General features: G+C 37.1%; 2 protein-coding genes across 3 annotated transcripts; both read right to left on the reverse strand.

The window, feature by feature from the left end:
- Positions 1–7,255: 7,255 nt before the first annotated feature.
- On the reverse strand, positions 7,256–7,621 carry LOC110790509 (protein MNN4). The gene has a single exon (XM_021995301.1). The coding sequence runs from the start codon at positions 7,619–7,621 to the stop codon at positions 7,256–7,258; it is 366 nt and encodes a 121-aa protein (XP_021850993.1).
- On the reverse strand, positions 7,318–11,612 carry LOC110790494 (putative F-box protein PP2-B12). 2 transcript variants are annotated; one of them, XM_021995282.2, is made up of 3 exons: positions 11,297–11,612; positions 9,719–9,816; positions 7,318–8,984 (listed from the first exon to the last, which is right to left on the reverse strand). In XM_021995282.2, exons 1-3 carry the CDS (start codon positions 11,576–11,578, stop codon positions 8,519–8,521), a joined length of 846 nt encoding a protein of 281 aa, XP_021850974.2. In that variant the 5' UTR covers positions 11,579–11,612; the 3' UTR covers positions 7,318–8,518. The 2 variants fall into 2 exon arrangements, with proteins under 2 accessions (XP_021850974.2, XP_021850975.1); XM_021995283.2 differs by having other exon boundaries at positions 11,355–11,490.
- Between the last annotated feature and the right edge of the window lie 3,155 nt (positions 11,613–14,767).

The following is a 14,767-nucleotide window of genomic DNA, read 5'->3' on the forward strand; positions in this document are numbered from 1 at the left end:
CTCTTTGACTTAACTCTAAGTCGCTGTTTCTCTCTTTGACTAAACTCTTAGTCGCTCTTTCTCTCTTTGACTTAACTCTAAGTCACTCAAGGATCACTCAATCCTTAAACCCAAAATACAATATGATAGATAGATTCTAGTACGTAATAAAGCTTATAATAATAAGGAACTCAAGGAACACTCTATTTTGCCAACTGATTCTTTTAAAACGTTTAAGCTCTTTAAGATAGATTTTGTAGAAATCAGTTGTGTTTTGAAAAGCCAAAACTCTTCTCCTTTTATAGGAGAGTTTTACTTAGGGTTGGGTACCCATGTTCTCCTCAACTACCCACTAACAGTTACTGCTCAGTAACATGGGCATAGTTGGAGAGAAACAAGGGAGACCAAATCAAAACACTAAATGTACGTTAAACAGAAATACGTGGGGAGAGTTTCAAGGAACATGGAAAATCTTTTACTTGAGAAACAAGGATAATAAATCAGAATCCTATGTTTCATTTATTAATTAAATTCATTTTATTTATTAAAAAGATTTTCCAAGTTAAAACTCTTTTATAATTACAGTTAACATATTTCATTTAAAACGTACCAAAATACTTAGGTTCCTTTCGTTCCAAATTACGTATAAACAATATTAAATACTTACATAAATCCTAAACATAAACTCATATGTTGTAGTCTTCATGTTGCACCTTTAGAAGCTTCACTCGAAAACTTCCCAATTTGTTCCTTCTCTGGAACATCGAGGATCCACATAATATATGAGGATCTCGCCTTAGGAACTCGCCTAAGGATCTCGCCTTGCTTAATGATTATTTCTTCAATGTAGTGTCTGACATGGGTCAATTACTTGCTTATATTCCACGTTGCTTAGTTTATCCAACTCAGGATCTCCTTAACTTAGCATTATCCCTCTAAGGATCTCGGAACCTATTATGCAACATAACTTAACCAATTGTCAGGAGTTTGCTTTGTCATCATCAAAACTTTAGGGTCAACAATATTCCCCCTTTTTGGTGATGACAACATAAGCAAACTTTCACTAAATGCAATAATAATCAATTAGCATAAATATAAAGCAATAAATTAAATAAAGTATTTTTATAAAAATTAATCTAAATTTCCTAAATGAAATTAAGGAAAATTGAAATTAATTTTAATAAACGAAAATAAAATTAAGAACGAGAAATAAAATTTTATAAACTTACATCGAGAAGAGAGTAGTGAGACGGACTCAAGTGATCAATTTAAGTTAAGTTTGCATTCATTTCCCCCTGTTGGCATTAACAAAAAGTAGAAATACACAATACTAATATATACCGATTATAGCGCCCTCCGATCAACAGTTGGCAAACTAAGTTAGCCTCAAAGTTAAGTTCCAACGTACTAAATTCGAATATAAAACATAATAATTAACAAGCCAAGTTTTTAGAGATACGATCTTTTAGGAGTTCCACAGAAATAAAGGAAGAGAAATTGTATGTTTCCCAACAGATGGTTACATACAAAAAAAATAAAAAAAAAATAAAATAAAAAGTTCCAAAAAAAATCAAAAGCGTAATGTAACACAAATGGATAGGATCAGGAAAGATGGCTTGGGTATGTAGCAAGTTTAGGTTGTTCCTTTTTCAACTGCATATAGATCCATATCCTTTCTCAATTGCGTCTTTTCATTCTTCCACTTTCTCATCATCATTCTCATTATCATAATATATATCAACAAACAACAGAGAATATTTCACCTTGGAACCACTTTGTGAACCCTGTCATACTCTTTTTTGTTTTTTTTGTTTTGTTTTTTTTTTTTTTTTTAATTTTTTTTTTAATTTTTTTTTTTTTTTTTGGTATAACAACGTCCCCTTAGTATATACATCATAACCCATTCTTGTTCCCCCTGAGAACGTGCTGCCTTTTTTTTTTCTTTCATTCGGGTTTTTAAAAGCACCCCCACCACCCGACCTCCGCTGTAATTCGCGGGTCGGTGAAGCTCCCTCTTTTTTCGGGTGGTTCGAACTAGACAGAGAGGCAGGGGGAGTTTCGGGTCTGGGTGGGTTCGGATCTGGGTGGGTTCTGTGGGGGTTGGCGTTAGCGACCGGGTCAGGGCGAGTAGGGAGGGTCGCGAACTGGGTGGGGGGAGTTCGTTCGCGAGCGGTTGCTTGTGGAGGGACGTCGCGAGCGGGTTTGGGTTTGTGGGTTTCGGTGAGGACGGTGGCCATGGAGTCGGACGGCTGGGAGGTGGAGCCGCCGTCGTTGGTTGTTGTGGAGGGTTGGAGGGTTGGAGAAGCTCGGTTGCTGTGGTATCAGTGGTCGGTCGGTCGGCCGGGTTGGGTCCGGTCGCCGAGCCACTGCCGCCGGCGGTTGCTTGAGGCTGGCCGCCGCTCATGGTGGCTAGGGTTTCAGATTGGGGATTTTTAATTTCTAGGGTTTTGTGGTGTTTGAATTTGGGGATTTTTATTTTTGGGTTCCTTGTGTTTGAATTGGTGAGATGTGAATTTGTGGTGGTTTTGGGTATGAGATCCATAGGGGCGATCCATTAGCTTTTAATTTTGGAAAAATAAAATTTAATGGAATAAGAAAAATTATGGATATATAGAAGGAAATAAAAGATAAAAATAATTTGTGGAAAAATAAAAGATATGAAAAAAAATTGTAACAAACAAAATATATCCATGATCCTTTTATTTTAGCGGAACTTTTGATTTACGTATCTCATATTACTGACTAATTAAATACACATTTTAATTCTAAATTTTTGGTTGTTCCTTAACGATGGTAAACTTCAGTTATGCTTTACGCACATGTATTTATAATGGTATACAGTAGTTCTGCATAAATCTATAAAAGTCATACCTTGTGAGGAACTGTCCTGCTTACTTTTCTTATCTTGATCATCCCGATATCGAATCTCATTTTCCCGTGCTTCTCTCTACTTGTTTACTTTGCAAGATTCTTGCAAAAACTTTCATTAGTTGTACGAAACAGTAAATTATCAAAGTAAATTTGTACAACTAGTGAGTCAGATCCTTTTGATTTTAAAAATAGAATTTTATCAATTCTACCTCGTTTAAAATCATTTTGTAAAAGAAACTTGCATAATCTCTCGTACCACGATATAGGAGCCTGCTTTAACCCATATAGAGCTTTGTCAGGCTTGTAGATGTGATTCGGAAATTCGTGATTCTCGAAACCTGGGGGTTGTTCCACATAGACGTCTTCTTCAAGAAAATCATTTAAGAAAGCACATTTGACGTCCATCTGATACAACTTAAATCCCATAAAGGCTTCCTGTTGATTGTAGCCTTCGACTACTAACCTTGCCTTGTTCCTGACGATCGTTGTATGTTCATCGAGCTTGTTCCTGAACACCCACATCGATCCTATGACCTTTTGATTCTTTGGTTTGGATTCCAGATGCCATACCTTGTTCCTTTGGAACTCGTTTAACTCATTTTGCTTGGCAGTGATCCAATCAGTATCTTTCAAAGATTCAGTGTGGTTCCTTGGCTCGATTATGGAGAGGAACGCATGAAAAGTACAAAAGTTCCTTAGTTGAGACCTTGTTTGAGTTCCTTTCCTAATATCACTGATAATCAGATCCATTGGGTGAGAACTTTGATGTTTCCAGGGCTTAGGTTGAAATTGTGCCACTGGAACATCTAAGGTCTCCTCAGTTCCTTCTGTTTCCTGAGATCCTTGTTCCTCTGCATCAGAGGTTTCTTGATCTTCTTCCGGTTCCTCAGAATCAGCATTTTCTAGTTCCTCAGGATCAGGGGCTCTTGGATTTCTTTGTACAGGAACTTTTTGGTTAGAAGCAGTTTCTTGTGTTTGTGGATCTGCTATTCCATTTTGATGTCTTCCAGGAGAGATTTCCTCATCATTATCTGTAAAACGAATTAAACCAATTTCGAAATCTTCTTGTTCCTGAATTTTATCAACATTGTTAGCTTCATCAAGCATAATATATACATTTTTAACTCTTTTAAAAGAGTCTTTAAGAGAGGTGTTCCTGTCAGGCAACTGAAAGAACCTACCATGTACATCAGATTTAACATTATCGAGGTAGGTTGTGTGTTCTTTGCTAAGTTCCACTGCCTTGTCACTTTGAGCCTTTATTACGATAAGCTTTTTAAAATTGTCTAGAGTTTCTATCAATAATTCCACTAATTTAATTTTAGACAGAGATAGAAGAGTTGAGGACATTACTTCACTTGATGGATCTTGGGTTGATTCATCGATCTTTGCCATAAGACAAAGGTTTGCTGTTTCTTCTGGTTGATCCTCATCTTCTTCCGAGTCAGTGGCTTCTTCCCAAGCTTCGATCATTGCCTTCTTGAAGTTGGGCTTGGCAAATGTGGATTTGTTGAATCTTTCCTTATATTGATCCTCTCCCTTGCCTTTCCCTTTTTCATTTTCCCACTGAGGGCAGTCTTTGATTTGATGGTCAGAATCACCGCACTTGAAACATCCTTGGTCAGACTTGGAACCGCTTAGTTTTCTCATTGAGTTCCTTCCTCTTAGATTTCCAGGTTTAGAGTTCCTGTAAAATCTTTTCATTCTTCTGACCAACGTAGCAACCTCATCTTCATCAGGTTCTGAGTCCTCCTGTTCCTCAGCCTTGAGAGCAAGGCCTCGGTTCTCAGGAACAACTGCTCCTAGATGTAATTCGTGAGTCATCAAGGATCCCGCCAATTGTTCAATGTTGAATTTGGTGAAATCCTTTGTTTCGAACAATGCTGTGACCTTGGTTCTCCATCTATCATCCTGTGGCATGCTCCTTAGGATCTTCCTAACCTGTTCATCAGAGGGAATATTTCTTCCAAGAGAAACTAGTTCATTAGTAATATTAGTGAAACGAGTAAACATTTCCTGTATTGTTTCTCTTGGTTGCATTTCAAAACGTTCATACTTAGACATTAATAAATCAATTTTTGAACGTTTGACCTCATTAGTTCCTTCATGAGTTATTTGAAGGAGATCCCAGATTTGCTTTGCGCTCTTGCACCCCATAACTCTGTTATGTTCATGAGGTCCAAGGCCGCAATGCAAGATTTTCACAGCCATTGCATTGATTTCAAATTTCTCAAAATCTTCCTTAGTAAATTCAGACATGGGTTTAGGAACTACCTCATTTTGAGCATTTGTCATTGTTACCTCGAAATCACCGACTTCTATGACTCGCCAGACTTGATAGTTCTCTGCCTTGATATAGATCTCCATCCTGTTCTTCCAGTAGGTGTAGAACTTCCCGTTGAACATTGGAGGTCTTTGAGTGGAATAACCTTCCTCGAGTTTCTCGTAAGCGTTCATACTTTCCAGGAACTTTTTCTCAACAGGGTTTCCTGTATTTTTGTGAGATCCTGCTCTGATACCAACTGATAGTTCAGTAGGAACACTTGACAAGAGGGGGGGTGAATTGTTTCTTGGGAACTTGAGTAAGTTTCTTGCGGAATTTAAACAATAAAGAGACTGAGAACAATGAGCGAAGAAAGATATAAAACGGAGGAACCTTCTTGACCCTAATCAAGAAGAACCTCACTACTCTTTTGTATTAATGCAATAACTCTATTACAAATACACTCTTTAACTCGAGTTCCTCTCGAACACGAGTTCCCCACAGCAATCCCCTTCGATTACTGTGCTACTCTTTCTCTCTCTGACTTAACTCTAAGTCGCTCCTTTTCTCTTTGACTTAACTCTAAGTCGCTGTTTCTCTCTTTGACTAAACTCTTAGTCGCTCTTTCTCTCTTTGACTTAACTCTAAGTCACTCAAGGATCACTCAATCCTTAAACCCAAAATACAATATGATAGATAGATTCTAGTACGTAATAAAGCTTATAATAATAAGGAACTCAAGGAACACTCTATTTTGCCAACTGATTCTTTTAAAACGTTTAAGCTCTTTAAGATAGATTTTGTAGAAATCAGTTGTGTTTTGAAAAGCCAAAACTCTTCTCCTTTTATAGGAGAGTTTTACTTAGGGTTGGGTACCCATGTTCTCCTCAACTACCCACTAACAGTTACTGCTCAGTAACATGGGCATAGTTGGAGAGAAACAAGGGAGACCAAATCAAAACACTAAATGTACGTTAAACAGAAATACGTGGGGAGAGTTTCAAGGAACATGGAAAATCTTTTACTTGAGAAACAAGGATAATAAATCAGAATCCTATGTTTCATTTATTAATTAAATTCATTTTATTTATTAAAAAGATTTTCCAAGTTAAAACTCTTTTATAATTACAGTTAACATATTTCATTTAAAACGTACCAAAATACTTAGGTTCCTTTCGTTCCAAATTACGTATAAACAATATTAAATACTTACATAAATCCTAAACATAAACTCATATGTTGTAGTCTTCATGTTGCACCTTTAGAAGCTTCACTCGAAAACTTCCCAATTTGTTCCTTCTCTGGAACATCGAGGATCCACATAATATATGAGGATCTCGCCTTAGGAACTCGCCTAAGGATCTCGCCTTGCTTAATGATTATTTCTTCAATGTAGTGTCTGACATGGGTCAATTACTTGCTTATATTCCACGTTGCTTAGTTTATCCAACTCAGGATCTCCTTAACTTAGCATTATCCCTCTAAGGATCTCGGAACCTATTATGCAACATAACTTAACCAATTGTCAGGAGTTTGCTTTGTCATCATCAAAACTTTAGGGTCAACAATGTATTAATATGGTTGACAAAGGCGGTCCTTGTGCCATGCCTAGAATTCTACAAATAGCAGTGTACATTGATACATACTAGACCTGGTTATCGGGCGGGGCGGGTCAGGGTCGGTGCGGGTCAAAAGAGGGTCGGGTATTGAAAGGGTCATTTTTAGCGGGTCGATAATGGGCGGGTCAAAAGCGGGTCGCGGGTCATTAGGGGGTCATTAGTGGGCGGGTCAATAAACGAGCAATGAAAAATGAAAAACAAAAGAGCCATGTGCAAGTACAAGTAAATACGAAGCTATACACGTAATTTTTTGTATCATTACTATTTTAATTTTCAAAATAATTGTAGTATAAGTTTGACCCTATAATGACCCTGTCCAATAAAGGCCCTGTCCAATAAGAGCCCTGTCCAATAAAAACCCTATTAACTTGACCCTAACCCTATATCCATTGGACTACCCTGTCCAATAACCAGGTCTAATACATACTACGCAGTACAGAAACTGTCTGGTAGGCTGGTAGCTACAGGATAGAAACTGTCTGACTATTGATTAAACAAAAATTGCCAGGAAACTCATATTAATTTAGTCTTGTTTAAGATTAAGATCATCTTCTTTGTTTGGGTTAGCAACTGCATTCTTTTCAGCTTCTTCAATGGCTTTCAAGATCTCCCCTCTCTTAGTTTCTAAATCGCGCATCTTTGTGTTGAGTTTCTCGAGCTTGAGCTTAAGTTTTGATGGATCATTCTTATCTTCAGGGTTCTTTTTCTTCTTCTTTTCTTTCTCTTCATGTTTATCATCATCACCTTCTCCCTTTTCCTTGCTTTCCTTGTCTTTCTTTTTCTTCTTCTCCTTGACTTTCTCTTCTGTTACTTTCTCCTCGGCTTTCTCTTCGAATTTTTCCTCCCCTTCCTGGTGTTTCTGCTTAATCTCCTCCTCTGTTCCTCCCATGATTATATAAAAAAGAAAGTATTTGAATTGATTATTGTAGATAATTCTTTTTGGTTATGTATTAGTTTTTATCTCTATTATTGGTTAACAACATTTATAGAGAGTTGCCAAATAATCAATGGCCTTAAACTAAGCTTGTCCCTGAAAATGTGAATGACCTCTGGTTTCTTGTTCATGTCCACCTGTGGTATGCAATTTGCTTATTCTGAAACTTACAATTAAGGGCTGTAAGCTGTACCATTTCACTGTAAAATTGTTAAATCATCGGTTTAAGAAACCGAGATTAATATTTTACCATCAATCACGACTATGGTGCACCTTGCACGGTTGCACCTAGCCACCTAGGAGTATGCGATGGCATAAAGCATTGTACTAGACCTGATCAAAAGACAAGCTGGGCCATGACCAACAAATTCTGCTCATTATGTCGGTTGGGATGGGCCAAACTTCAGGACGGTTTTCCACAATCCCAATCTTTTGGAGACTAAATTTTCTGTCCAAAACTTGTTATTTCAAGCCAAAATAGCGGGCTTTCGGGCCGAACAAATTTTATAATCGTAACTAAAATTCCAATTTGGAGTTTGCCCAAAACCCGCCCTATTTTCTATAGACCGAGTTGGGCCATGCCAAAATACTGGCCTAAAAATCTGCCCATAAACCCATTATTTTAGGGTCAGCCCACTGGGCCGGGCTCAAGAAGACCAGATCTACATTTTATAACCCCTGCAAGTGCATGGTGTACATCACATCAATTAAGAAATAATGGAGGAAAAGACGAACTAAAATGTAGATGAACAATTCATTTGTCCACCATCTAAATTGCGATTAACATAATTTTACAATTATTGATACCTGCCTATCTCCATTATTCAATGAAACAACCTATGATTTGAGTAATCAATCCAATAAACTCAAGAGTTCAATGCCTTGAACAATAAGACCACTCTTCCAACCTATACATTGGACCTCCTTTAATGTCAACTCCAAAATCACACGTTGATCGGTACCCTTTACTAAGGAGCCAACTTTATACATCCCCATCTCGATCTCCATCCATCCATCTTCTCTCTCGTCTGGAAGTTCTTCCCACTTCCTGTGCAAACCCGATGATGTTTTAAGATAAAATTTCTTAACGCTGAGCATACGAAAGTAGTCATTTTTCGACAAGTCTTCTTCGTCAACCTCGGTTAAGGATACTATAAATGGTACATGTTCAAATCTATAAGCATGTTCGTTATCTGTCTTGTATACAAAATACACGCCGTAAGTTGTATCTGGGGAGAGCAATTTGGTGTGTATTCTCCCTTTTATTTCTAAACAACACACATCGTAATCTGTTTGTGGCTCAACAATCTCTAAGAACCTGCAATTAAATTGATAATAATGCATTTCCATTAAGGGACACTTGATTAATTAATCCTAGAGTACATAAATCATACATGTCATAAAGAAATAAATAACCATAGCTTGTATACTTAAACGAAACGTACATACGTAACGTAGAATTTGTCTTTTTCACCTTATTCTTATTGATTCTTACTTATTTTTTCTTTAAATCACACCATATAAAAACCAAACCAGACTAGAAAAATAAAAGAGCAAACCAGACCAGACTAGAAAAAATAAGAGCAAAACAAACTGTTAGACAATATACTGTAAATAGTATTGTCCATAGTTAGCCTAATAAAAATCGGACTACACCACACCAGGCCAGATCGAAAAAGAAAAAGACACTCAAATAAAACACGAAGACCAAACCATACCATACCATACCAGACTAGGATGAAGCAGATCACACCAGATAAAAAACCATAAATATTTAGGCCAGACCAGACAAGCATGAATCACACTAGACAAGACTAGAACAGAAACCAGAAAAGTTGGACCAGACTAGGTGAAGATAACATAGTAGACTACACTTCTTTGTTGGTACTGATTGGAGTACCAACAACACACTTCATGAAGTGTGTCCAAAGCCACTTTTGTCAAAGACTTCCGCTATATGCAAACTAAGGTATGGCATGGTGGCGCATACAATGTAATGTGTTTAGCAGCATTGTGTGTTTTCATACATAGAGAAAGAGAGGAAGAGAAAACCTTGATTCAGGTACGTATTTCCAGTTACAGCGTTGAGGGGTGCCTTCCCACGCGATTTTTAGAGCCCTCGCGCCGAGCATATACGATTTTGTTCCATTCTATTCATCCAATGAAAAGCTCTAGTTACGCTGGAGTTTTTAACACACATATATTACTAAATACAGTATGAAACGAAATTGAACAATGTGACATATTGTTTTCAAACTTCTCGTACTGAGTTAGTGCTTACTGTGTAGACACTATTTAAGTACCTAACTACGGAGTAGTATTTTTCGGCCCCGACGATACCTCGAATTATTATGTGAATAACAATTAATTATTATATGCTTTAATGCAATTATGTTTTAATTTTATCACAAGATAATTTTTTGGTATTATATTAATGTATTTTGCAAAGATAACACGTAAAATATCATAGCTTAATTGGATAACGATTTAGTGTTGAAACAGGAGATCTCATGTTCAAATCTTATTTTAAAGTTTAAACCATAGTTCTTCTCATTTTTTAATTGATAGTATGAATTTATGAATTGAGGGAGATCGATCACCATGTGTCATGTAAACGTATGTATCAATCCCAATCTTCATATCAATCCCGATAAACTACGAAAAATTCTTACAAATACAAAAATACTAGTAAATGCGTCCCTTAAACCACTCACTAAACATTACTCCTCCGTATAATGGCGGCAATACAAGTATATCTACTCCCTCCGTCCCGAAATACTCGACCCGGTTTGACCGGCACAGAGTTTAAGGGACTTGAATTGACTTATTTAATTTAATAGGTAGTAGTTGATAGTGGGGTATTATTTTAATGTAGTTAGTGGGAGTTGGGTTAAGAGTGGGGTTGGGGGAGAGTAGGGGTTGAATTTTTAATTATTTTTTGTATGGAGTAGGAGGTAGGTGGGTTAATAGGGGTGGAGTGAGAAATAATATAATATTGTTAGAATATTTCTATTTTTAGAAACAGGTCAAGTATTAAGGGACGGCCCGATAAGGAAAACAGGTCAAGTATTCCAGGACAGAGGGAGTAAGAAATAAGTATGAAAAGTCAAATCAGTCTGTCTAACAAGTAACAACCCAAGGAAGTACGCAAGTCAATGGCTTAGCTAACAGGAAAGAGATAATCTAGACCAACATGCGTATTTTTAATGGAAGTCTATATATTTTTTCCATGATAATAAGCCACTATTTAAAAAAAGGAAAAAAAAAAAGATTGACACTTTATATTGGTCGGTAGAAGAAAAGACCAAAGAAGTCAACATGCCATTTCGGATTATTAATTAAATTCGAAAATTTAGATATTTAATATTAAATTAAATTTCAAATTTTTAGTATGAAATGGATCTGAGCGATCCAATGAGAAGGAGAAAGTTTGATCAACGTACAAGCCCAACAGAAATTCTCACTGAAATCATTTTCTAACAGTGAAAGTAACTTCTCAAGCTTTTAAACTTATTTTTAACGTGGGATAACTCACGTGTATAACATTGATTTTTTACATCTGGAAATCCGAATATCTAATCGAATTAAAAACTAGTAGATGATCATCCAAAAGGGAAGAATAGTAATTACCTTACTATAACTATGATCCAAGAGTATAGGCGAGCTACATAGACGGAAATAGAGGTACCTCTTGGACGCAAACTTTTGTTGATCAAAAGGCGTAGACGACTGCTGCGACACGAAGCGATCGGTATCGGATGGCATAAACTTCTCCCAAGCAAAGTCCGAATCCGAGGCCGATAACAATAGCTTCGAGACGGCCGATGATCGGACGATATCGGCCGGCGACGTCAACGAAAGGATATGTGATAGACATTCCTCAGGTAAGTCTAATATGTTTGTACAAGACATGTTTTGACGTCGTTTTTTTGTGGGGGTTGGTTGGCTAACGAGATTTTGAGTTTAAGTAAAGAAAGCAACGAAAATGACTAATCTTAGTTTATCTCTACTCTCCCAAGTGGCCAATTTTTTTAACGTTTTCTTTCTTGTCCTAGAGTTTTTGTTGCCGTTAGATATGTAGTCGGCACAATCGCACATACGGTCGATATGGAGTCGGCATCGTCTCACAACTAAAAACGGAAGGTACGTAGTACATTTAAGGCACACCTAGGTAACGTGGCGAATCTTGGCCGATTATGAGAGGGGCTAAAGAAAATTCTACGGAGTAAAGTACTCCCTCCGCTTCTTAATACTCGCACCGGTTTGACCAGTGTGGAGTTTAAGACATTTTAATTGACTTATTAATTTAATGGGTGTAATTTCATAGTGGGGTATTCTTTAATATAGTTAGTGAGAAATGTGTAAGAGGTGGAGAGTGGTGAGTGGGGGTGTGAATTTTTAAATGATTTTTTGTAGGGAATAGGGGTGTAGGTGGGGTTAGTAAGTAAGTGTGAGAAATAATATAATATTGATATAAATTCATTTATAGAAGCGGTGCAAGTATTAAGGGACGGCCCGAAAAGGAAAGCGGTGCGAGTATTAAGGGACGGAGGGAGTATTACCTAATATAAATGTTTTCAATCAATAATGTCGGAAATCGTATGGACTAAAAAGGAAAAAATAATTCTTTTAATAAAGTCACGTGCACAGTCAATGTCGAAAATCGTATGGACTAAAAAGAAAAAAAATGATTTTTTTATAAAGTCACGTGCATGGTCAATGCCGGGAACACGAATCAATCACCTATAATTGGCTACATGTGGTATCTTGTAAAAAAAAAATATGAATTAGGTTTCTTCTTGCAAACTCGTTTTTAGAAGATTGTTTCTCGCAAAATTTATATTTTAGAAGGTGGTTTGTGATAAATTTTCTTTAATAATTTAATTTCATTAAACTTATGTGGGGCTTGATCCAAAATGACCCCGGTGAAAAATCATTCCCTGCCTAGTGCACTCCATTTAGGTGTATCCTCTCACATTTTTACTTCATATTTGCAGCATGTGAGCCAGCGAGGGGGAAATATGACCCACCTAAGTAAAAGACAAATTCACCTAACTATTTATTTTTTTGGTATACTGAATTTTTAACAAAGTGACTAAAATCATTTGGAACAATCTTTTAGGAACGGGGGAGTACGAAGTACTATATATCTAAAGTTATAGGACATACATTTTTCGTCCTATTCGTCTATTCAAGACTTGCTGGCACTAGACCTGTCAAAATAGGTCATCGGGTCGGGTTTGGATCGGGTCATCTCGGGTCTCGGGTCATGATCAGGTCGGGTCGTGTCGGGTCAATATTCCATCCGGGTTGAGTTCGGGTTCGGTCGGGTCGATTTCAGGTTGGGTCATGTCGGGTTTTTTCTTATCCCGAGTTCATGTCGGGTTCGGGTAGGATCACATTTCGGTCAGGTTTGATTTCGGGTTCGGGTCTTATCGGGTCGGGTTTAAGTCGGTTTGTAGCAGATAATTTTGGGTTCGGGTCTTATCGAGTCGGGTTTAAGTCGGTTTGCAACACAGTTATTTTCGGGTCCGGGTCTTAGTTTGGATTGGATAATAATCAAATCAAATAGAATTCAGGTCGGGTCACTCTCAAGGACGGGTCAAACTCGGGTCTGATAATTAACCTATACATTTTAATTATTTTATATTCTAAAAAATTTTGTTTAACTTATTTTAGAGTTAAAATTTTCAGTATCTAGCAATAAATAATTAAAATAGATTTATCGTTGAAGTCAATATTTGATCGTGTCATTGGTAACTCGGGTAAATCGGGTAGCGGGTTGTCACAGGTCGGGTCAATAGCAGGTTTCATTGAGTTACAATCGGTTTCGGGTTGACATCGGGTCGGGTATCGAATTGGGTTCGGGTCATTGTTCAGTCGGGTTAGTTCGGTTATCGGTTATTTTCGGGTTGGGTGTCGGGTTCGGGTTCGGGTGTTACAACATCGGGTTAAAATCGGTTATCGGTTTTTTCGGGTCGGGTACAGGTCGGGTTTCGGGTTACCTGTTTTACCGTAATTTCGGGTCATGGTCGGTTACGGGTTCGGTCGGTTCAGGTCGGGTTTTCAGGTCGGGTCAGTTTTTGACAGCTCTAGCTGGCACTCATCAATTAAGGAGACAACAAATCTCGAGATCCATTACTCCTCCAATCATGTCATAGGCAATAAGTCTATCATAATAAATAAATCAACGATTTTTTCATGAAATACCCCTGAGTTTTAAGGAAATTCACCAAATGTCCTCAAGTTTCAATAATATATAAAAATACCCCTATTTCACAACTTAATACACACCAAATGTTCCTATTTCAAAACTTATTACACCAAATATCCTTAATTATGTCATCAACCTCATAATCAACCAATTAACGCCCAATTAACACCTCTAATCAACCCACCCATTAACAAACCTAATTAACCCACCCATTAACCCACTAACCCAGCCATGCATTTCTTTTCTCTTTCTCCTTCTTTCATCAACTCACTAGTGATAGGCTAAAGCCGTATCACCTAATAAAAAATAAACCTAAATCCACTAACCAAATAGCAAGGGAAATTAGGATCGACTCCACAGGGAAACAATGTTTTTACTACCACTAATTAACAAGTCTAGACTAAGTAACAGGTAAAAGGGTTGGTTTTTAGGATTATATAACTACGACAATAATCAAAGAACGATAATATCAATATTAAGGGAATCTAGGGCAACGGTTCAACACAAATGCAGACTAGGATTGGACGACGGACAATAATAAACAATTAACAATATATCATAACTAGGAAATCATGCATCTCTCGAATTTTATGAATTCCTTAGGAAATACAATTAACAAGCTCTCGCAATTTATTAGAAATAATTCCTATCTAATAGTCACAGATCAAAAACATCAGATTTATACCTCTCAGCGCATAATATAAGGTTAATCAAACTCAATCAATATAGTCCGGCCGAACAGAATTGACGAACAATTAAAATAACCTATAGAGATTACAATCAATAATTAAATCCAATCTAAAATCATGCATTCATGGATCCCCTAAACCCTAGAAAATGAACTACTCACACTTACTTAAACTAAACAAAACAAACAAGATTAATGA

Source organism: Spinacia oleracea, chromosome 5 (assembly GCF_020520425.1).
Source record: "Spinacia oleracea cultivar Varoflay chromosome 5, BTI_SOV_V1, whole genome shotgun sequence".
Classification (NCBI taxonomy): Eukaryota; Viridiplantae; Streptophyta; class Magnoliopsida; order Caryophyllales; family Amaranthaceae; genus Spinacia; species Spinacia oleracea.